Source organism: Podarcis tiliguerta (assembly GCF_965153285.1).
Source record: "Podarcis tiliguerta genome assembly, chromosome: 1".
Lineage (NCBI taxonomy): Eukaryota > Metazoa > Chordata > Lepidosauria > Squamata > Lacertidae > Podarcis > Podarcis tiliguerta.
In genome coordinates, this window is record NC_139534.1 from 20,598,556 (window position 1) to 20,622,110 (window position 23,555).

The 23,555-nt window shown below is 45.0% G+C and overlaps 2 protein-coding genes across 10 annotated transcripts in view; one reads left to right on the forward strand and one right to left on the reverse strand.

The window, feature by feature from the left end:
- The window catches only part of DYNC1I2 (dynein cytoplasmic 1 intermediate chain 2), a 42,599-nt gene extending 37,023 nt beyond the window's left edge, over positions 1–5,576 (forward strand). For all 7 annotated transcript variants that reach the window (XM_083408977.1, XM_083408976.1, XM_083408980.1 and 4 more), the window contains 4 exons: positions 1,289–1,433; positions 2,321–2,461; positions 3,438–3,563; positions 4,799–5,576. In XM_083408977.1, coding sequence (XP_083265103.1) covers positions 1,289–1,433; positions 2,321–2,461; positions 3,438–3,563; positions 4,799–4,912 — 526 coding nt within the window. In that variant the 3' untranslated portion in view covers positions 4,913–5,576. The remainder of the gene's footprint in view (positions 1–1,288; positions 1,434–2,320; positions 2,462–3,437; positions 3,564–4,798) is intronic.
- Positions 5,577–7,977: 2,401 nt separating this feature from the next.
- The window catches only part of SLC25A12 (solute carrier family 25 member 12), a 61,788-nt gene continuing 46,210 nt past the window's right edge, over positions 7,978–23,555 (reverse strand). For all 3 annotated transcript variants that reach the window (XM_083408909.1, XM_083408910.1, XM_083408911.1), the window contains 5 exons: positions 15,138–15,278; positions 12,012–12,150; positions 10,598–10,756; positions 10,387–10,477; positions 7,978–8,572 (listed from right to left, as the gene is read on the reverse strand). In XM_083408909.1, coding sequence (XP_083265035.1) covers positions 8,380–8,572; positions 10,387–10,477; positions 10,598–10,756; positions 12,012–12,150; positions 15,138–15,278 — 723 coding nt within the window. In that variant the 3' untranslated portion in view covers positions 7,978–8,379. The remainder of the gene's footprint in view (positions 8,573–10,386; positions 10,478–10,597; positions 10,757–12,011; positions 12,151–15,137; positions 15,279–23,555) is intronic.

Genomic DNA, 23,555 nt, shown 5'->3' on the forward strand with positions numbered 1-23,555 from the left:
CCAATCTTAAATTGGGTAGCATGTCTCCTGCTGTTCAATCTGTTTTGAAATTGTCTGGCTGTACCTTATCAATTGCTTTCTTAAATGAAATTGAGGCCCCAGTCTCAGCTCAGACACACACCAGCCCTTCCTTTATAGCACTTTGGGTTAAAGCTAACAAAAATTGGTGGTTCTTCCATTTAATCAATATTGATACTATTGGGAATGCCCTGGTTTCAGACTGAAAATTGACCCAGGAACATGTGCATATTTCTGAAAGTTTTGTGCATGACAATGTCTTCATTTTTGTGGCCCAAATACTTACTTTCTGTGAGAGAATTAATCAGATGGCATAGCACTTCTTAAGCACTGTTTTGTATCTTGAGGTGGCATATTTCGCCAAGGTTTATTTAATACGTGATTTTAAAATTCTGAGGTGCGTAGCTATATTCAGGGGCACTTCTGCAACTACGAGGAAAAATTGCAGCCTTTGGGGCGTTTTTTATTTCAAGAAAAGGCAAGTCAGAGGTGACATGAAAGAAGTTTTTGAAATTCTGCAGGGCACAAAGAAAGTAGATAGACAACGGTTTTTCTGCCTCTGTCATAACATTAGACCATGTGGGCATTCAGTGAAGCTGAATGTTGGAAGATTCGGGGCAGATAAAAGAAAGTGCTTCTTCACACAGTGCGTAGTTAAACTATAGAACTCTCTCCCGCAGAGGGCAGTTGATGGCCACCAACTAGAATGGCTTTAAAAGAGAATTAGACATATTCATGGAGAAGGCTGTCAGTGACTACTGAGCATGATGGCTGTGCGCTGCCTTCACAATTGAAGGCAGTATCCTTCTGAAGGCCAGTTGCTGGAAGCAACAGGAAGGGAGAATGCTCTTGTGCTCTTCCTGTGTTCTTATGACTATTAGTAGTGTTCAGTGGAACCTAGGTTTTCGAACGTAATCCGTTCCGGAAGACCGTTCAACTTCTGAAATGTTCGAAAACTTAAAGCGGAAGCCTCAATACAGTAGGGAAACTCAAAACAGAAGCCGCGTGGCACATTCGGCTTCTGAAAATCGTTCAAAAAGCAAAGCAGTTACTTCCGGGTTTTCGGCGTTCAAAAGCGGAAACGTTCGACTTCCGAGACGCTCAAAAATAGAGGTTCCACTGTATTGATTTTGAAGGGGCAAACATCTTTTGGGTAAGCACACGTTTATTAAGTTCCTACCCTATTATTTTAAAAATGTATCTCAAATTATTTACGATTTTGTTGTTCATAAGAAAATTCATTCCCGTGTGTGTGTGTCTCTTGCAACAGCAAAGCTGGAATCAGCGAGATGTTTGAAGGTCACCAAGGACCTATCACAGGGATCAATTGCCATGCAGCGGTTGGACCTGTAGACTTTTCCCATCTTTTTGTCACTTCTTCTTTTGACTGGACTGTAAAGCTTTGGACTACTAAGGTATCTGAACTTGAGACGTCTAATTGTCTCAATTTATTGAGGAAACAATGTAAGCCACAGTCCCATCTGTTGGCCTATATAGGCAACCGTCTTGTAAACAGTAATGTGGGACTGCATTAGTTCTGTTGACAATGGTGATAGGAATATCTGTTTTCAGTATCTCTCCTGTAATACATTTAGACATAAATTCATTCATCCTTTAAAAAAAAATATATCTTGTTCATATTGGGCTGAGGTAATTCATATGAACATGGATCTTCCCACCATCTCCTGCAACCTCTTGCTGAGGTTCTTCATGGCTCTGCTGAACTTTGGCATGTCGTATTTTTCATCATCAAATACTGTGCTTAATTAAATATATGTATATTGCCATAGATGAAAATGTGCAAAGCAAGGAAATACTAAATTATATTACACTGCGGTTTCAGAAGCACACAGTTCACATAATCAGCAGTAAGTTGCAGCTAGGCCTTAACATTTGAGAATTACAATCTTTGTAACACTGACAGATGCTAGCTTCACAGAAATCTGAGGTTGCTTAGAAATGGATCCAGTCTGCTTTATGTCTAATGGTATCGCCAAATAAAATAAAACTGAAGGGATTAAAGCCCTATGTTAGACTACGTTCTTTCTACCTGATGGCAATATTTGCAGAGGTAAAACTGAGGTTGTTTTCATTTTACTTGGCCACAAGATTTATTTATTTTTGTGGGGAAAGGTTCTCTGGCGAACCCGTTCCTTGCTTTGTTCAAAATTAATCACACTGCTACATTAGTTGCCGACAATGTGGATGAGAGATTTTTATATACTTTGTCTAGATTACCTTGCCAGCTTTTGTTTTCTGAATCATGACGTTCATCAATTTGTGTGTTTTTCTTTTCCTTCAGAACAACAAGCCTCTGTACTCATTTGAAGACAACTCAGACTATGTTTACGATGTGATGTGGTCACCCACCCACCCTGCCCTCTTTGCATGCGTGGATGGAATGGGGAGGCTTGACCTATGGAATCTCAACAATGATACTGAGGTAGGATCAGATTATATTGGGTATTCCAAAGCTGAAAATAAGTTTACCAGCCTTAAAACAAACTTGTGATCTTTTAGTAACTGCAGCCCATCTTTTTGTACATACATTTTAAAGTTATTTTGCCTTCCCATCCTATTTACAAGACTGGTTAGGAGAATCCTGCCCAGTGTATGCAGATTCCTTTCCCTTGGCCACTGCACCTGGGAGTACAGTGGGCCCATATTCTGTGAGGTCAGAGATCACTGTAAATAACAAGAAAAGGAATGCACTTAAATTGATGTGCCATCTCTTATTTGTACTTACTGGGACGTTGGCTAAGATCAGCTTCTTGCATTTATTGTAATCCCAGGTATCTTATCTCCTGAGTGAAGACAGGTTCTTTGTGCATCGCTCATCATGACACCATAAGACGGTTGAAAAACCTCTCACTACAGCTTCATGAATCTACCCACTGATTTGTTAGTGCTCTTACAACAGCATAATAATGTAGCACCAACACTGTGTTGGGCACAGTACAAAACCCAAACATGATGCTGCCACTGAGTGCTTTAAGTACTGCTTTAATATTACTTTTGTGCAGGGAACCCACCACACTTAACTGATGTATAGGTGATGATTGGCTGTACTAAAGTAATTTTTGCCCATGTACTTCACATTCAACACACATAGACAAGGTTTTATCCAAAGGAGGAGGGACACAGTAAGTTGGAGCTGTCATCTTTAAAGGCTTGGAGCTCTAATTCCTATCATTATCAACATTCCTCTTCCGAATGTTCACATCTGCATCACGTAAATTTTAAACTTTTGAAAGGTATAATGTGTTCCTTCATACAGTATTTTGTTCCTCCGGCATAAGGAACAGCCGGCACACTTCAGTGTCTGTATTGCCATCTTAATATGTGCGTTGAAGGTTAAGAAAGTTTGCAAGATACTATAAGTCCAGTTGAAACATGGTATGTTTTTAAAACTGGTATAGGTGCCAACAGCAAGCATTACTGTGGAAGGTAATCCTGCCCTAAACCGTGTGCGATGGACAAATTCAGGACGTGAGATTGCTGTCGGAGATTCAGAAGGACAAATAATAATTTACGATGTGGGAGAGGTAGGTAACTTTCAAGTGCTTCCAAAGTAAAAACGATGTCTTACATTATTTTACTTCAGTCCAATAATAAAAGGCACTTATTTGGGTTGGGTGTCCATAGTTCTTTCACTGCAGATGTCAGTGTGTATTTAAGTTTATGCATACAAAGATACAGCGTTGAGATTTCAGCAATTCAAATATTTTTTATTTAAATGGATGTAGTTTTATGTAGTAGTAAGAATTCCGGGTGTGTCTAGTTTTGTTATGGGGTGGGGGGACTTCAGCTCCTCACCCCAATGGTCTTTCGCCAGTCCCTATTGCCAGGGAGGGCTGCTCATCCATACTTCACTTTGGGGTTAGGCAGTTGTTTGGTGGAGGGCCAAATGGCAATAATCAGTAGGCCAAAGGATTGGACAAGCTGGTGCTCTTGTGAATCAGGGTAGCACAATGGCTTGAATCCAAGGATGCCCTTCCACTAGCACAGGTGTGGACAACCTCTTGGATTTGCCCTGCAGGCTTTCCCATTGGAGCCACAAGGCTATTTTGGCCATACCACGCCCCCCCCCTACATCTGACATCAAGTGTAGGGCAGGCAAAGACCCTGCTCAGCCAGAAGGCATATGCAAGCCCTGCCCTTTGCAAAGGGCATTAAAAGACCCAATTATTGGATGATTGATGGGTTTTGAGAAGCCCTTTTAAAGCTTCTCACAAGATCTGCCGTCAGCTGATGTTTGGGTTTTGCAGAGAGTTTTTGCAGTTGTGCATTTGCATGGTTTGATTTCAAACATGAAGGCAAAAGGCCACTTGATGCCACTGTAACAGGTGATTGGTGGGTGGCCTTGTCAAATTGGCCTGCAAGAAGTTGGGGGGTGTAAAGATTTGGCCCAGTGGTCGAATCCAGTTCTCCAACCCTGATACTAGCAGATAGTTCTTAGTGCAGCTACACAGGTTATTTCTAACCTAGCAGAAGAGCGTTGCATTAGAAGTGTGACCCCAACTCCAGAGAAATTCCTTCATTTGTACAATTTCTTAAGACCATTCTACAGCCCGCTGCAGTTAATAAGCTACAGCCCTATATTTTCCTTTTTCATATGTTGCTCACACTTTAATAGAACCCCTGTTGCATTCAGGTGCTGCACTATGAAAAGTCTAGTGCTTGAACAAGGGCATCTTCTGCTCACAATCTTTTGGATTCAAGCTGATGAGTTTAATTTTCATATGTCCACTGATGTCCCCATATAACTATGTCTCCACAGCAAATTGCGGTTCCCCGAAATGATGAATGGACACGTTTTGGTCGAACTTTAGCAGAAATTAATGCCAACAGAGCTGATGCAGAAGAGGAAGCAGCGACCCGAATTCCTTCCTAGGTTGTTGAAGTGGGGGGTCTCGCTGTGAATTTTGGGATTGGTTATAGAGGGCTTCAGAATAGTAGCATGTGTTAAGTATGCGGCTGAACTTGAAATTTAAAATGTGGAGTAAACTGTGGAGTCGACAAGTGTATAAAGATCAGTGAAATTGATCTCGCAAAGTTGCTTTTTAATCCCTGAATCACCACCCTTAATCTGATAGATATAATTTATTATTTACCCTGACTTGGCAAGGTGTATGTTCTACTGAAACACTAACCACGTTGAATATTTAAAGTTCAACTTTCAATGGCATATAACTATTTCAGAGCAATTTAAGTACTGTAAGTTTCTGAACAAGAGCTTTTCCAAGTCAAACTGACAGGCTATGCTGTGGACATCAATCTCTGGGGCAGTGGGAAAGCGTTATGGCTATAGTACTCTTAATGGCTTAGATTTGTGCATGCATCTGTTCACAGTAACCTTTATCCTAATTATTATATAATAGGCTCCAGGCTACAGTGGTAGGTCATGTATATGACTAAAAAAAATCTGTAAACCCTTTTTTGTAATGGAAACTTTCTAAAATACCTGCTAAGTACTTTGGATTTTTTTGTTTGTTACATTTCTGCAGTAGAGTAAGAATTCTTTATAAATAAACATTACATGGCCTCTTTTCTCACAAGCATCTGTTTAAAGACTTGTTTTTCAAGAGTTTGCATTTTCAGAGGTTTATGCAGGGGCAGGGGTGAGGGGCTGCAGGAAAATAATTAACTTACAAACTCCATTTCTTTTTTTAAAAAGTATCTTGTGCCTATAATAAAAATGGATTTGGGATTTATTTTGTAATTCTTCAGTTTACTTGATATTGCTCATGTAACAGTTCTTTAAACTAAAGCAAAAAGAATGTGCACATGAGGCAATTCATACTTTCAAAAGCAACTTGTCCATTTTTTCTCTAGGACTATGTAGTAGGTGCAGTATTGTCTTACCATCACATAAGATAAGTGTAAATTTCCACATTATTTGATTTATTTTTTGCACACCAGTTTCTCTGCTATGCAATAATAAGATATACATTTTTAATTGTTTCTGAAATATCTGCCTATAGGCTTGAAGCTATTTTTTAAGGATTCTGGATTATTATTTTTAGTTGGCTTTTTACTCCCATAGGTAAAAAAGCATGCTGTTTCTACTGATGAATACCACTCAGAAAATCCAATTACCAATTCTGATATTAAATTCTTGGTTATTCTACCAAAGGGGTGATCTTTCTATTGTGACATTACATTAAAGGCTGTATGATTATTGGAGAATAATGATCACTACTTTTTCTCCTATTTTATAGAAGAACAAGCCTTGCTTCAGTAGAGCCAGCATGACCTCTGCTAGGACAAATCCTGTCTCTCTAACCTGTTGAGAGTGCTTTGACTGTCAACAAGCATGGGTGGAGGGGATCTGATTGACACAGTGTACTTGGACTTTAAAAAAGCTTTTGACAAGGTACTTCCTGAGTGAGCTTAGCAGTCATGTCATAAAAGGAGAGGTCCTTTTGTGGATGAGGAGTTGGTTAAGTAGCAGGAAGTAGATAATATTAGTAAATTGACAGCTTACTAATCTTGAACAGAGATATATAGAAAGTAGCGTTCCCCAAGGATTGGTATTGGGACCTGTGCTTTTAAACTTATACATAAATGATCTAGAGGTAGGGGTGAGCAGTGATAGGGCTGTGGCGATCACACAGAGTCCCCGGACATTTCACAGTCTATTGATCCCTGTGCCACCACTTTGTTTCTCGCTGCCACCACCCAGGCCCTACCTGGTACATTACTGAGTACAGTCAGGGTTAAATTGGAACATAAACTTCTGTTTATTTATTGCAGTTTAACAAGCGTGTGGTTTCATAAACGGTATCGGTCGATTACAATCATGGGGTGCCTATCCAGACCTCTAACTTCCACCACCTGCTCTCACTCACTAAACCGCCTCTCAGATATTTACTTTTCTTAGCCCCTAACTATTCCTGACTCAGCTTATTTTGCTACACTAACTCAACTACCCACAGACTCTATTCCAATCCACTCCCACTCCAACCAACCACCCAACTCCCAACGAACTCCCCCCTTCGCCCCTCCCAGAGCTGGTTTTATAGTCCCTCTGACTCCACCCCCTGGGTCCTGATTGGGTAACCTGTTTAACTAGTTCACCTCCAGCACTCTCATATGTTAACGTCACAGGGGCCAGGTTTGCTGATGGTACTTAATTGTTCAGGGTCATTAAACCAAAAAAGGGTGCGTGAAGAGCTGCAAATGGCCTCTTCAAACTGAGTGAATGGTTGGTAAAATGGCAAATACAATTCAGTGTAAACCGGTGGAAAGCAGTGCGTGTTGGAGCAAAAAAATCTTAAGGTCACATGGAGTCTGAACTGGTGGGGTTGGGCCAGAAAGAGACCTTGGGGGTTATAGCCGATAGCCGGATGAAGCCATCGACTCAGTGTGCAGCAGCTGTGAAAGGCGAATCCCATGCTAGGAAAGAGACTGGGGAGAAAAACTGCTCATATCATAACGCTGTTATAAGGCATTCTGGTGCAAATGCATTAGAGTAATGTGTATGGCTCTGGTTGCCTCACCTCAAGAAGGATATCGTACAGTTGGGAAAAGGTTCAGAAAGGGGCAACCAACATGTTTGAGGGGCAGAAAGAGTGTAGCAGTTGGGACTTCTTGGAGAAAAGGTGGCCAAGAAATAACAGTAGTTAAAACTGTGGAACTCACTCCCACATGAGGCATTGATGGCCACCAAATTAAATGGTTTTAAAAGAGGATTAGGCAAATTCATGGAGGAGAGGACTATCCTAGCTCCTAGCCATGATGGCTATGCTCTGCCTCCTCCACCAAAGACTGTATCCTGAATACCAGTTGCTGGGGGAGGGAGTTTGCACCATTTCTTCCCAGCAAGCATTTTCATCTTTTTACATTTCTTCACCTCTTGCTGCCTTGCAGACTATAGCAAGGTGGTCCAAAAGGGTAACTTAATCCGTTTGCTTCCTACGGAGGAATTTAGCTTAGAACACAAAAAGAACCCTGTCATTCTTGGTTTTAATAAATTTTATTGTCACATGATTTTTAATAAAACACTTTCCAAAACATTCTGTACATTTCAAACTATTTAGAACCGCAACACCTGTTTCTACAAATGCAGTTGCATTTCAATGCCATGATAATGTCTCTGTACAAAGTTGTACAATATGTACAGTAACATGGAGTGCAAGCTGTGCTAAGCCAAGCCCTAGTTACTTATTCTACGCATAGAACTTAAAGCTTGAATCGGTCTCCCGTGTGCAAATGATTAGCTGTGTTTTGGATAGAAAGGAGTGATTCGATGTCAGTGCTCCATTCAGCTAGAGCATCATGCAGCTGACTGGAGGAGCAGAGCCACGGCTGTAGCTCTCTGTCCATGGCACTACTTTTTATCTGGCTCGAGAGGACAGCTCAGGAGGGAGCGGCTGCTTTGGGCTGCGCTGAAACGGCACCTGATTTAAACTTTGGAAGAGAGAGGCCAAATTTGTTCTCTATCCCAGCAAAGGTAGCTGTTGCAAGTCGATATCCACCTATGTGGTCGGGATTGGCAGGAGGAAGGCCGGAGATTCGAGACTTGGGTGTAGGTTCTGAGCCGGAGGGTTTGCTGGGAAGGAGGCAAAGAGAAAATTAGCAGAGTTCAGGTTTCATCAGCATAACGCTATTTCTTTAAGGCAGGGGTGGGAAACCTGCAGGGCAAACCTTGACCTACCTTGGAGTCCAATATGGCCTGTAAGGCAATTTCCCCATAACCACTGTGGAGGGGGTGTTTCAGTTCTGCTCTGGGTACTGCTTTGTTAGCATGTTCCCTGTAAGGAACGTGCTGCTGAAGCAACCACACTATTGCAAATCAAATTCGACAGGTGAAACCACCCGCACCCCAGTCACTTGACACAGAATCGTAGAGCTGGACGGGACCCAAGGGTCATCTAGTCCAACCCCCTGCAATGCAGGAATCTCAGCCAAAGCATCCATGACAGATGGCTCCATCCACCTGTCAAAGTTAGCCTTAGCCCATGGGCAAATAAAGATTTGGACCACCAGCCCATACAGGTTCCCTACCCATACTTGAAGCATTACACTCATGATCTCGGCCCATCCATGCATCTTTTTGTGAGTTTTTAACAGTGTTGAGCATGGCTTGCCATGAATCTAGATCAGGTACTCAGAGCTGATCCAACAGATCACTCACTAGGGAATGTATATGCAGATCTGAAATACCTAGGACTGGGTCAGGTGTTGTTCACTGGGCTTTTTCTCTCCCCATGAAACACCTTATTACATGGTGGCTTACATCAACCAAGGCCTGCATCATTTTAACAGCCGACAACCACAGGGTTCTTCTAGGATTCATCATATATACCTTGAATGCCACCAGCCAAGGGCAGTAAATTGGCCATCAGCTTTGACTTGGATTCTGACTCTTAGTTTAAAGGTAAAGGACCCCTGACCATTAGGTCCAGTCGTGGCTGACTCTGGGGTTGTGGCGCTCATCTCGCTTTACTGGCCGAGGGAACCGGCGTACAGCTTCCAGGTCATGTGGCCAGCATGACTAAGCCGCTTCTGGCGAACCAGAGCAGCGCACGGAAATGCCGTTTACCTTCCCACCGGAGCAGTACCTATTTATCTACTTGCACTTTGATGTGCTTTCGAACTGCTAGGTTGGCAGGAGCAGGGACTGAGCAACAGGAGCTCACCCCATCGCGAGGATTCGAACCGCCGACCTTCTGATCGGCAAGTCCTAGGCTCTGTGGCTTAACCCACAGCGCCACCCGCGTCCCAGTGGACTCTTAGTTTAAAAATGCAGAAATTCTAAGCTTGAAGGGAGAAAAGCTGAGGAACTGCTGGATGGTGCAGACACTTCTCCACCAACCCTGATCATTGACTCTGCTGCCTGGGGCTGAGTTGGAGTCCAACAATAACAACATATGGATGGCCACAGATTCCCTATATTTCTTGTAGCGCATCACCTGCCTGTTAGTGCCTCAACCTTACACTAAGACCAGTAATGAAAACCGGAGTGTTGAAGAGTATATTCTAGGTTGCTGTACTCTCCTGTTTATAATTAGAAAACACAATTTAATCTAAATGTACCAGGCCGTTTTTCACCAAGCAAGAAGGGATGCGGCAACCCGTGGTTCTCCAGATGTTGTTGGACCCCAACTTCCATCATCCTTGCCCATGCTGGCTGAGGCTGATGAAAGCTGCAAGCTGAACATTGTATCAAGGGCCACAGGTTCCCTGCGCTTGGGTTTAGAGCAGGCTTCCTCAACCTCAGCCCTCCAGATGTTTGAGACTACAATTCCCAGCATCCCTGACCACTGGTCCTGCTAGCTAGGGATCATGGGAGTTGTAGGCCAAAAACATCTGGAGGGCCGAGGTTGAGGAAGCCTGGTTTAGAGGATGGTAAACTGTACTTACATGCCTCCAAAATCAACATAGAGCCAGCGCTGCAAAAGTTCATAGGTCACTAGAGTGACGCCAAACTGGGGTGAAGATCTGAACACTCGTGCTGTTGAACAGAAGAAGCACAAGCTTTATTGAGCAGGTATTTAAATGGTTGCGAGCCTTGGGACTCTAAATTAAAACAGAAGTTACAAACGTACCCACCCACCCCACCTCTTTTCCTTACCTGCGGCTCCTTTCCAGAAAGCTGCGGGGCCTTCTTCTCGGAGTATCTTTCCAAAGCAGTCAATAACTCCATTGTACGTCGTCTGACCAGCGCGAGCCGCCACTTGCAGTCTCGTCTTGATGACATCAGCAGGGGTCACCAAGGAAGCAGCAGGCACACCTTTTCAGGAGAAATGAGTGTTTAGTTTAACACAGAGACGGGCAGAAACATTTCTAACACCAAAGAATATGAATACGAATAATGGCTGAAGTCGCATTTGTAACAAAACCAAAAGCCAACGGCAGCTTCTCCTTTCCTCGTGTGCAGCTTAACGCTTTATGCCAGAGTACATTCAATATAATAATAGTTTATTATTTACATGCCGCCCATCTGACTGGGTTGCCCCAGCCGCTCTGGGCATCTTTCAACAAGTGAAAAAAAATGAAACGCAGTAAAACATCAAACATTAAAAACTTCCCGATACATGGTTGCCTTCAGATCTTCTCCAAGTCAGATAGTTGTTTATTTCCTTGGCATCTGATGGGAGGGCGTTCCACAGGGTGGGTGCCACTGCTGAGAAGGCCCTCTGCCTGGTTCCCTGTAACCTCACTTCTCGCAGGGAGGGAACCGCCAAAAGGCCCTCGGAGCTGGACCTCAGTGTCCGGGCTCAACGATGGGGGTGGAGCTGTTTAGGGCTTCAAATACCCATGTGGCGAAATGTACTCTGGCATAAAGCGTGAAGCTGATAAATAACCCATACACAAAGTCACATAATCAGCAATGATCGGACACCATGTATTGTGCCTGTCTGAATGGCAACAGGCCTGACAGATCCAGCAAAGAAAGGATCCAGGATCCAGGAAAGAAGGACTGCACCATAAAATTGCTTTCTGCTTCAAATAAATGCTTATGTGACCTATTTTAATGGCTTCTCCTTCAAACAAGTTGCAGATGAAGGGAACTTTGGCTCTCCCAAAAGAATAATTTTGAATTTCAAACTCTAAAACACACTCTTGTTCTTTATATGATGTCAACTCCTTCCCAAAACCAGACAAGATAATTTTTAAAAACTCGCCTCTGTATGTTTCCTTGAGATTTTAAACGCCAAGCCTCCCACATTGAGAGCTTTGAAACAATCGCAACTCCCCTATCGAGGCCAACAGTACAAATTTGACTACAAGTTGCTGAGCTGCATTAAGCTGTTTATCCACATTATGCAAATGTAATTAGCTCTCGTCAAAATTACACTACCTCCCACCAAGGATAAAAGTGATCAAATTTAGATTAAGCTAGATACAATAGTGTATTAGCTTCCTATCCTTGGCTCCGATGAATATTAACGATTGCTAGGAAAGGGGACAGGTTTGGCAAGTGGGGGGGGGGGAGGTATGTGAGAGAAGGGGAGCTGCCTGAAAATCACGCCGTAAAATGTTACCTGCGATAGCACCAGCTGCAAGCAGATTAAATCCTCCCACGCGGCCATTTTCATCTGCAAGCATCAGTTTACAATGAGCGTACACAGGAAAATAGATTGCAGAAAAGGGAATATCTCGGAGGAAACATGCTTTGGCACCCTGTCACGTGAATAAGGGGGGGAAAGTGCAAACAAGTTATAGACACACAGGATAAATTCAAACTGCCTCTACACACAAGGCTCGGGGACTATCCAGGCACAAAGAGGGGATCTGGATGACTCCCCAGCCTCAGCCCTGAGATGTGGGCAACACTGGTTTGAAGCAGCCTTGTGGTTCTGTCTATAGTATAGGTAAATTATGCTATACCCTGGGGTCCGGCCTTTTTGGTGGTGGCACCCTGGCTGAGGAATTCCTCCCCTCCTGAGATTCAATTGGCGCTCAATTGCCTATGCTCCAATGCCAATTTTAAAATGTGCTTCTTTTGCTAGGCTTCTACTGGCGATTGCTCCTGAGTCGAGCGCTGTCGCTGCAGTATTGCTGGGGGTGTATTTGATGCCAAATCACGGGTGCTTCGCCAAGGATGTCCCAGTACGTTTCTGAGCACAATTCAGAGTGTCGGTGCTGACCTTTAAAGCCCTAAACGGCCTCAGTCCTGTATACCTGAAGGAGAATCTCCACCCCCATCGTTTAGCCCGGACACTGAGGTCCAGCTCCGAGGGCCTTCTGGAGGTTCCCTCACTGTGAGAAGTGAGGTTACAGGGAACCAGGCAGAGGGCCTTCTCGGTAGTGGCGCCTGCCCTGTGGAACGCCCTCCCAGTAGATGTCAAGGCAATAAACAACTATTTTACTTTTAAACGACAACTTAAGGTGGCCCTGTTTAGGGAAGTTTTTAATGTCTGACGCTGTATTGCTTTTAATATTCGGTTGGAAGCCACCCAGAGTGGCTGGGGAAACCCACCCAGGTGGGTGGGGTATTAATAATAATAATAATAATAATAATTTAACCAAACGTTTGCAACATTTTAAGTACTGGCTGCATTTTTGTTTCTCTCAATATATTTATTTTCTTGGGTGACCCAACCTGGGTTCGTGAAAGTGAGGGCAGGGGAAATACCAATGAATAAAATACACGCTTGCATTCCCTCCCACTCCACCTGCCATGTCTGAACAGGAACGTACTGGCAGAGAAAATGCTATTGTGGCTCCGTGAACAAATATTACAACGGAGGGTGCAGGGCTCTTTACAATGGGGGCAAGCGGAGAAAGCTGAACGTGGAAGAGAACCTTCAGCGTCAACAGCAAGAAAAGACCCACCGCTCAGACCATATGAGTCCTTGGCTGTGAGATCTATTGGAGGTGCTCAAAGACTTTAAGTACCAATCACCCGCAGCCGTCAGACTGAAAAAGGAGAACCACCACTTTGGTCGAAAGCCAGAATGCTTTGTTGTGTGGCAGTGTGTGCAGTGGAAGAAGGCATCTCTGGGCTTTGTTTATGGCCACTGTCCTCCTGAATTCTATGGGCAGGAGAGTCTACTTGTGATGATCCAGTTGATACCTCCTATCATCAGTATGTAGCAACTTCTCTACCGCCACCCCTGGAACAGGCTCAGCGCCGATAGCAAAATAGGTGGATCATGAGACTCTTGATTTCAGGGTCATGGGTTCGAGTCTCACGTGGAGCAAAAGATTCCTGCATTGCAGAGGGGTTGGACTAGATGACCCTTGTGGTCCCTTCCAACAGTAAAATTCTATGATTCTAATGGTCAAGTCCATTAGCGCAGCTTGTAGCGGTGGAATCAAAGCCATGCACATTGTCTTTGTGCCCCCCCTTTAAACCCCCAAATGATTTATAATCTGCCTCCTAAATCCATTCGCTCAATTCAAATTACCGTATTCTTCGCTCTATAAGACGCACCAGACCACAAAACGCACCTAGTTTTTGGAGGAGGAAAACAAGAAGAAAAATATTCTGAATCTCAGTAGCCAGAACAGCAAGAGGGATCGCTGGGCAGTGAAAGCAGCAATCCCTCTTGCTGTTCTGGCTTCTGGGATAGCTGCACAGCCTGCATTCGCTCCATAAGACGCACATACATTTCCCCTTACTTTTTAGGAGGGAAAAAGTGAGTCTTATAGAGCAAAAAATACGGTAACATGGGATTCATTTTTAGCAACCCACTCAGACCCTCTTTTAAGACACGTGTGTGGTTTACAAGGAAAGGGTGACAAGGAAAAATACCAGCCACCCAACTGCAGTGAAATCTTGTTCTGTGTATTAAAACACCTTTAGGAAAATGCTATAGCTATGCACTTCCTGATGTCCTAACTTCTGGATGGAAGCTGCCACTCCGGAACCAAATTCTGTGCACAAAGAAACGCGTTAACACTGTTTCTCGGGAGCCCAGCTGCCTGCATCTGCCGAATTTACGTATTAGTCTCTTGCCGTCATGAAGGGTGTCGGAAGAAATAGTCTTCCGAGTTTAAGAAAACTAATAGCTTCCGCTCCATTACCTCTGATCTGTAATGATGGAAGTAAGCAGACCTGCGGGGAAAGGATCTGTTTACTGGCATTCTGCTAAAAGTACAGTGCGGTATGGGCCTCGCTGGGTTGGTTGTGGGTTTAATTCCTCCCCCCCTCCCTTCACAAAACGAATTCATTATTGACAAATCCCATCACTTCTTAAAGATCTGAATTCTGCTAAACTACACCACTGTTTCGCCGCCGCTGTGTGATTAAGACAAAGAGAGCGGCCCGCTGTGAGTGTAACAATAGAGATAGCGGAGACACGAAATAAATGCTAAGGCTATGTGGGCTGCCATAATAAACACAAAAGGGAAAGGCGAGGAAACTTTTTCTCCCTCTACAACACACCCCACCACCTCTTCCCACTGAAACGATCTGTGCCAGAAGCCAGCGGGTCCCCAGAGCCATGACTCCCTACGGCTCGGGATAAAAGCCCGTGGAAGAAAGAGAAGGAGTGTTTTTGTACATCCCACTGCCACTAATATAAATGTGGGTTTCTCTCTATTTTCAACCATGGGGCTACCCTGCAGGCAGAGATTGTTTTCAAATTTGAAAAGATTTACACACACACACACACACACATAAATCTGAGCGAGTGGAATGTAGAAAGAGAGAAAATATACACCTTGTAAAGACCGAAAAGCCCCAAGTCCTTTAGAACGGTGAGGGCTCTAACTTTCGGCCCCGTGGTGATTTCTCCTGCCACCTGCAGCCGAATCTTGACAATCTCCAGGGGATTCGTGAAGATGACCTGAGACCCTCCTGCCTGCGAGAGCAGAACACAACACAATGTTAAGAGATTTGCCCCCCCCAAAGAACCCCAAAATCCACACGTGATCTTTCCAACACTTAAGAACTCGCATCCACATTGAGTATCGGGCAACGGCTTTAGGCAACTGAAGGTTCGCTTCGCTAGCTGATATTCTAGGGATCAGAGCTGCTACAGTTTTTGCAGTTGGTGAATATTGAGAAGGCATTCAAAAGTGGGGCATCACAAGGGGGGGGGGGACCACCGACATCCACTCTCAGCCGCCTGCTTTTCTTCCGATGGTCCTCTGCCTAGCGGGTTTTGTATGGTGTGTTTTAGTTCAGAAGACAAACATTCCCCAGCCCCTAAGCCAATCCTGTAACTTGAATAAGCTGAAAAGCAGTATAAAATCTTTGTCAACCATCACAGAATGTACAGACAGTTGAATACACTGACCTGCCTTTTTAATTTGTATAAATGCGTTTCTATGGTGTTTGTACATTGCGTCACATGCAAGCAGCGGCGGAGCAAGCTGATTGGGCGCCTTGGGTGGCGCACATGCCCTGCGACCAGGGGTGGGGCCAGCCACCTGTGGGGCGGGGCGAGCCGGGACAGGACGCTCCGTGGGGCCTCAGAGGAGTCTGCCTGTCTCCTCCCGCTCAGCCGCCCTACAACTGAGGGGGAGGCAGCGGGCGGACCGTTTGGGGCTGTGTGGAGCCTGTGGGGACCCAAGCCACTGCGTAACCCCCAGGAGAGACACGTGGCTCGGGTGCGCTGCAGGCCCCACGGTGAGTGCCGCCCAGCATTTTGTGTCCCCCCCTCAGGGGTGACACCCAGGGCAGCCTGTCCCCACCACACACACCCTTCCTCCGCCCCTGCGTGCAAGGGAAGCAACGAGTAAAAATTAACAGTGACAACAATAATATCAAATCAATCTTTATTACAGTCCAGACACCCAACAAATCGTTACAAAGCAATGCACGATTCATACAGCCTACCTCCAGGTTAAACAAGCATTTTGTTCAAAAGATTGGGATCATTGGTTCTTGCAACCACCGATAAAAACTTTGCCTCTGCTAATGTTCTAGCATTTGTCCAGTCTTCCAATAGGAACCTGACATGGTGAGCCTCTGATTTTCCCGGGAAAGGTACCAGCAAGGGTGATATCAGTTCAGCCCTGGCTTGCTCATATTTTGCACAGTGCTGCAAAATATGTTTTATGGAATCGATGTCTTGAGCACACAAGCAAAGTCTGTCCTGGTAGGGACCTCCTCTCAACCTGCCATCCATCACGGCAGAAGGAAAGACTTTTAGTCTGGCTTTGGTGAAAAGCCTTCTATAATTTGGTACCGTCAGGTTTTTAATGTAAGATGTTAACTTAAAGACATGCCCATATTGTACTCCTACTGCCAGTGGACTACAGACTGCGTGTGATCGAGATCGCAAGTCACTGTGTGCATTGTCCCATAATGTTTGCTTTAAAACCTTTTGGGCGCCTTCATATGCCAGGTAATACAGTTGGGGGGGGTGGGGGGTGACAGACCAATAGAGGTGGCTTTTCTAGCCATGGTTTTCTGCCATTTGCTGACAAACTCCTCATTGGTCAGGTGTTGGTACAAACCCTTCCCTAGATGAAACGCTGAAATCCTGAGCCAATGTTTTAGGGCAGCCCACCACGTTTTAGTTGAAATTGCAATAATAAACAAATGTCTATTATGCCGTGCTTTCCTTCTTCTTGGTACGGAACAAATAAGCAGGTTTTTCAGTTGGTAGGTGGAAAGCCGGAGAGCAGCTCACCCAGTCTTAGTGGGGTTTGCAATTTTGCACGCAGCCTAACACAGGAAAGCGCATTCTGAAAGCGCAGACAACCAGAGGCACATGACTGGCTAGCTGCTGCTGATGTCACGGCAGCAGCAGAAGTGCAGTTCACTAGCCAAAACCACCAACAGCCATAGCAAAATGACAGATAAAGGAAGGAAGAGTGGTGAGGCTATGGCAACCAGCACTGTGCAAGTACACGGCTGCTGAATGGAGGGGCAGATTATCATTGCCAAAAAAATTATTGGTTTTCACAATATTATAAACAAACAAACAAACAAACAAACAAACAAACAAGACAAACAAACAAAACAAACATAAATCATAGCCTTATTAAAAATTACAGTTATTAACTTTGTTAAGTGACTTCCTCGCTTCCCCTTGGTTGAATTTCATTGCATGTCCTTTTAACGGTTTTCCAAATCCCAATTTTTATGAAATTTAACTTAAACATTAACATCCTTAAATCTTCACCTTATAGAATTAAACATATTAATTCATCACTTAACATAAATAAAATCCTAAGCCTATTAAGTATCTGCAAGCTATTTCCAGTTAGTTTAACTTAACAAATTTAACTAAATAATCATTAAATTTATTCCATTCTTCAGGAAGGAGGGGCAGACTAGCAATGCCATCAAGGGCGACCCTCCACTCAGCCACTGGACTCTTGCTCATCGATAGACTTCCTCCACTAACGTGGAACAAAAGACTACGGCGGAATAAAAGACAAGAGTGAAAAGGCCCGGCTATCACTGCGCCTTCCGTCAGCTTTGACCGGTGGCACCACTGGGACCTTCTCTGGACAGGGAAAGCCTAACTTCTGTTGCCTATGTTCTGGCAACCTCTAGGCTGGATCACTGCAATATGTGGGGCTGGCCTTGAAGCGAGTTCGGAAAGTGCAGCTGCTGCAGAGTCCAGCAGTTGGACTGTCAACTGTGCAGGGCAGTCCAAATGTATAGCTCCAATTCTGGCACTAGCTACTGAATAGTTCCCAGGCTCCGTTCAAAGGGCAGGTTTTGCTCCCGATACTTCGCCGCCAGCCTCTCCCAACAAGAACCAGCCGTCCAAACTCTGCAATCATCACCTGAGGCCCTTCTGTGCTCCGCAAGAGGTCTGCAGGGTGGCAACAGAACAGCAGGCTTCGATTCGTGTAAATGTGCGTTTTAGGTTTTAATGGGAGGAGTTGGCTGTTTCAGCGTTTCTACTGCATTGTAAGTCGCTTTGGGTCATTTCTGCGAGCAAAGTGACTAAGAAATATAAATAGGCACCATCACTGTTGGAAGGGAGCATTAATTGCTGTTGTGCTTGTCAGTGTTTAATGATTTTGAGTGATGGCAAAAGGTGAGCTGAATGAAAATTGGCTTTTGCTACTGTAAATAATTGGCAGGGCTCCTGGGCTTGACTAGGGGAGCTTTTTACCATTTAAACTGGAAATTCATTGTTTCAGAGTGAATAATGGGCACACCTCATTACCACATCTGTTACAGTAAAAATTATATATTTTTTTTTAAAAAAAAGGTGCGGGGGAAGATACAGACAGAAACAGATTGATATTACCAGTTTCCCCAGCCTGGGTGTGACACAAATTTAACAGCTGTCAAGTTGTTTTATATTTCATTAGCAAGAGCGCAAGCCCCGTCCCTCACAGGTTTTGCTGCATGAACTGCTCTCTCCCAAGTTGTGCGTTTTAACCTCAGACATTCACCAAGCGGCATTTCAAAATTTCACAGGGCGATTCAACCTGACAGTTTCGCTCCAGAAGCATGTAAACGTACTGGGAAGTGACATGTTTAGACTTTCCCTTGGCCCGCTATAGGTCTAACCACCCTTCACTTCTGGAAAAAGTGCAGGGGTCATCGTGGGACAGACGGCTGGACCGATCCGCCTACTTGGAAACAGCTTGTCTGCCTTTACCAAAATTAAACCTGGATGTAATGCTGGCTGCGACACTTCGTTTTAAAATTATAATAATAGGCTCTGGGAAATTGGGGGGGGGGGGGAGATTTTCACCAGCACAGCACCACAAAAGAAGAAATTTGAAACCCTTTCCTCCACAACCATGATCTCTCCGCAAAATGCCCCCGTGTGGCTATCGGCAGTGTCATATACCCCTGCCATCTCTCCCTTGGCATAGGTCATCCTAAGGGCAACCTTTCAGTGCCTAAAAAGGTAAAAGCTAAAGGACCCCTGGATGGTTAAAGTAAAGGTAAAGGGACCCCTGACCATTAGGTCCAGTCATAGCCGACTCTGGGGTTGCGGCCCTCATCTTGCTTTATTGGCCGAGGGAGCCAGCATACAGCTTCCGGGTCATGTGGCCAGCATGACTAAGCCGCTTCTGGCGCAACTAGAGCAGCACACGGAAACGCCGTTTACCTTCCCGCTGCAGCGGTACCTATTTATTTACTTCCACTTTGATGTGCTTTCGAACTGCTAGGTTGGCAGGAGCAGGGACCGAGCAACGGGAGCTCACCCCGTCATGGGGATTCGAACCGCCGGCCTTCTGATTGGCAAGTCCTAGGCTCTGTGGTTTAACCCACAGCGCCACCCAAGTCCCTAGCGCCACCCACGTCCCTGGATGGTTAAGTCCAGCCAAAGGTGACTATGGGGTGCGGCGCTCATCTCGCTTTCAGACCAAGCACCCACCCACCCATCACAATTTGCAATATATCGCTAGGTCAAACATTACGAAACCAATATCATAATTTTGGTTTTGGACAATATTTCGCCCCGGCCTTAGTTGTGGGCATTGTAGCCAGCAGTTTGTTTGAGCTGTGTAATTGATGACACACATTGATAGCCTAAGCATTTTGCAAAATATTTTCTCTTCCCCTCCCATTAGAAAAAACAAGGCAAAACTGACTTGAAAGGTGTAGATTTGTTCGTTGAGCCACTAAAGATATTTCTTGTAGAAATCTCACACACACACACACACACTTTAAAAAAGGAATAGAAATTGAATTTGGCCAGACTAGTCATTTGAGACTGGTTCACCGGAGTTTACTGTGGTGCCTGTATATACAGGAAATTCTGTTTTGCAAGGCGTTGTTTTGTTTTTATTTTTAATCTTTTAGAAATTAGAGTTCCTGCAGGGCTGGCAAAATAACCCTGTAAAGAAAGTCAAATAGATCAATTCATAAACATTTTTATTTTCGAAGGAGAGGGAGGGAGAAGCCAATCACGGCCCAATTAACCTCCCCAGTTCCTTTCGTGGAAAGCGGTTGAAATGGTGTTTTGCATGTGCACAAACAGCAGCCAGCTCTTTAAAGGGACAGGATTTCAGAAAAATGCAGCTTTGACTGATGGAACCTGTATCAGTTGATTCAGGTTTTTTGGACTTCAGAACCGTGTTGATGGCCTGAGAAGCACAATGTAGCTTATTTCTTTTAATTAAAATGCACAATCTTGTCTAAGGCTCTGTGATGAGGCCGCAGTCCTAGGCTGTCATGTGTGAGGTCAGAGGGGAAACGCATGGGAAATATTGCAAATTCTGACTTCAGCCAATTGCCCCACCGCAGAGTCCCTCACAGTGAACTTTCAAAGCACCTCCGAAAATGTGTGCACGTCTTTCCTGCCTGTGCACATGACTAAGTATGCGGCCACGGGTCCTGCACACAAAACTATTCTGTGTGTCCCAAAATACATACATGTACTTTTTGAACTTTTAAAAAAGATGGCTTTATGCATACTTGTTTTTAACTGGCTTACATGTTTTAGTCATGTTGCATACGGAAGCTTGGGGGAATTTATTTTTCAGCGACATGTTTATGGATTTTCTAAAGAAACAAATAAAGCCGTTGCATTAGCAGAAACACTTCTTCCTGTGTAAATGGATTTTTTCGTTCTGCCCCCCCCCCCGCCCTCACTGCCCCTTAATCTGCTCTTGGGGGGGGGTGTCTCCCAGTTAGGATATTTCCGTTCCACCTTAAAAAGGAGCAGGATGTTTGTGTCATAGCCTGCGTATTTCCTGTTTCACAGGATGTTTCTGTTGTGTCTTTTTGCTTTCGTTTCTCTCTCTCTGTGCCGGAACACTGAAGCAGGCAGTCATGTTTTTCTTTGTTCTGACCAACGCTGAATAAAGTTGTAAATATGCTCTCCTGAGTGCATCTTTCGCTGTGTGCATTATCTGCTGATAGAGCGTGCATCGGCTCTGGAATGTGGCAAGCTATTTCTGGAGCTCGTGTCGCTAGTTGCTGATACTGCGTGTCTAAGGGAGATCGATGGACGTCCGGAGACGACGTGGAGTCATGATGGACTTTGTCTCCCTGGCAGTATCCCAACACTCCCTACACTCAGGAGTAGATTTAGGTAAGTACGGGGGGGACGGACGGAGAGGGAGGGGAAGTTCCATTGCATGAGAGTAAGCAATGAGTAAGCAGACTTGACTGGATTAATCCGGAAGCCTAAAACTTTCCATCCTGGATCAGTGGCTGAACTGTGGAATAATTTGTTCCAGAGTTCCATTCCTTATATTAAGGAATGATCAGTGAAGGTATTTTGTTAAGGTGGAACCAGAACCCCTCTGGACAAGGTAAAGGTAAAGGACCCCTGGACGGTTAAGTCCAGTCAAAGGCGACTATGGGGTTGCGGCACTCATTTCGCTTTCAGACCAAGGAAGCTGGCATTTGTCCACAGACAACTTTCCTGGTCACATGGCCAGCATGACTAAACCGCTTCTGGCGCAACGGGACACTGTGACGGAAGCCAGAGTGCATGGAAACGCCGTTTACCTTCCCGTCACAGCGGTACCTATTTATCTACTTGCGCTGGCGTGCTTTCGAACTGCTAGGTTGGCAGGAGCTGGGCAACAGGAGCTTACCCCGCCGCAGGGATTTGAACCGCCGACCTTCCGACCGGCAAGCCCAAGAGGTTCAGTGGTTTAGACCACAGCGCCACCCGCATCCCTGTCCCTCTGGAGAAACATGACTTGACTCAGGCTCTGTGCAGCATGTAGCATAATACTGGCACCCAACAGATGCCCCACTGTAGTAATGGCTATGGTAGCAGCATGGGTGTTATCACTGCTTTAGAAACTGAAATTTATTAAGGAGGGGAGACCAAGGAAACTTGGTTCCAAACCCTCAGCGGGGAGGGGGCGGAACACCCTGGAAAAAAGAATCTATGCAGACATTCTGACAGCGCATTGGCAGGCTGTGCTATAAACAACGGCTCCATTCAAATACAGTGTCCAAATAATAAGCCCAGCTATTCTCACACGCAGAAAACGGTTCCTCAATTATGACAGACACCTTTTGGGGCAGCAACATGACAAATTCAATCCTGAATGGAGGTTATTCATACAGATCAGGAGTACGAACAACTCAAGCTCCCTTGCTTAACCTTAACGTCATGTAAAATAAAGTCTCCACGAGGAACAAACGCAAAAAAACTCAAGCTGACAGCAAAGGTTATGAGAGAAGAGATGCAGTCTGAGATCCCACAGCAAACACCTTCTGACATGCCAGAGGCGGAAGGAAATGCACAAGTGACCCTGGAAGAGGAGACCTCTTGCCCTTTCCAATTCCACCCGTGAGGCACAAGACACAAAGGGGGAACGGGGGGGGGAGGCGCCTCAGCCCTGCCCCCAACACCCGCTTCCTCTGGCTGAAAACAGTCAGCGTCCCGGACCAAAACTTTTCCCCACACTGAAAACATTGTCCTTTGACGCAGATTGCTCTCAGGAGACGACTTCTAGGTGCTCACACTCCCTTCTCCCAGCTAAGCTTCAGAAATTTGCGCTAACTTTCTCAGGCAAGTGCACATTAAGCACCCTCTGCTTTTAGGGATCTTGGGGAATTTTTTTCCCCAGCACATCACTCCATCCTCTCAATGGGGCTTCTTACAAAAAAGGATGCACGGTCAACTGTTTGCCCTGGGCTTCTCCTTGCAGCCTGACAAGTACAGTGGTACCTCAGGTTACAGACGCTTCAGGTTACAGACGCTTCAGGTTACAGACTCCGCTAACCCAGAAATAGTACCTCAGGTTAAGAACTTTGCTTCAGGATGAGAACAGAAATCATGTGGCGGCAGCAGGAGGCCCCATTAGCTAAAGTGGTACCTCAGGTTAAGAACAGTTTCAGGTTAAGAACGGACCTCCGGAACCAATTAAGTTCTTAACCCGAGGTACCACTGTATAGAAGGTTGGCGGGCAAGTTAAACCTGGCTAATATATGGAACGATGCTGTGAAAGTAATAAAGTCCCTGCCTCCCTTTTTTCCTGTTTCTTAAAAACAACAGCACGCAGAGGAGATAGCTAGGTGATTCCACTTCCGTTCAGCCGACATCGGTCAGCTACATCGTCCTGCCCCTTCTGGAAATACGGCCACTTCGAAGACGCCGTCCACAGAAACCAACAGCCCTGTTCCAATAAAAGGAATCCCTCTCTTTCTATCCCTACAGCACCTCTATTGCGATTCCCCCCCAGTTCCGATAGGGCTGCCCACTCCTGGTAGGGTCAAACCTGGCCACGGTCCTACA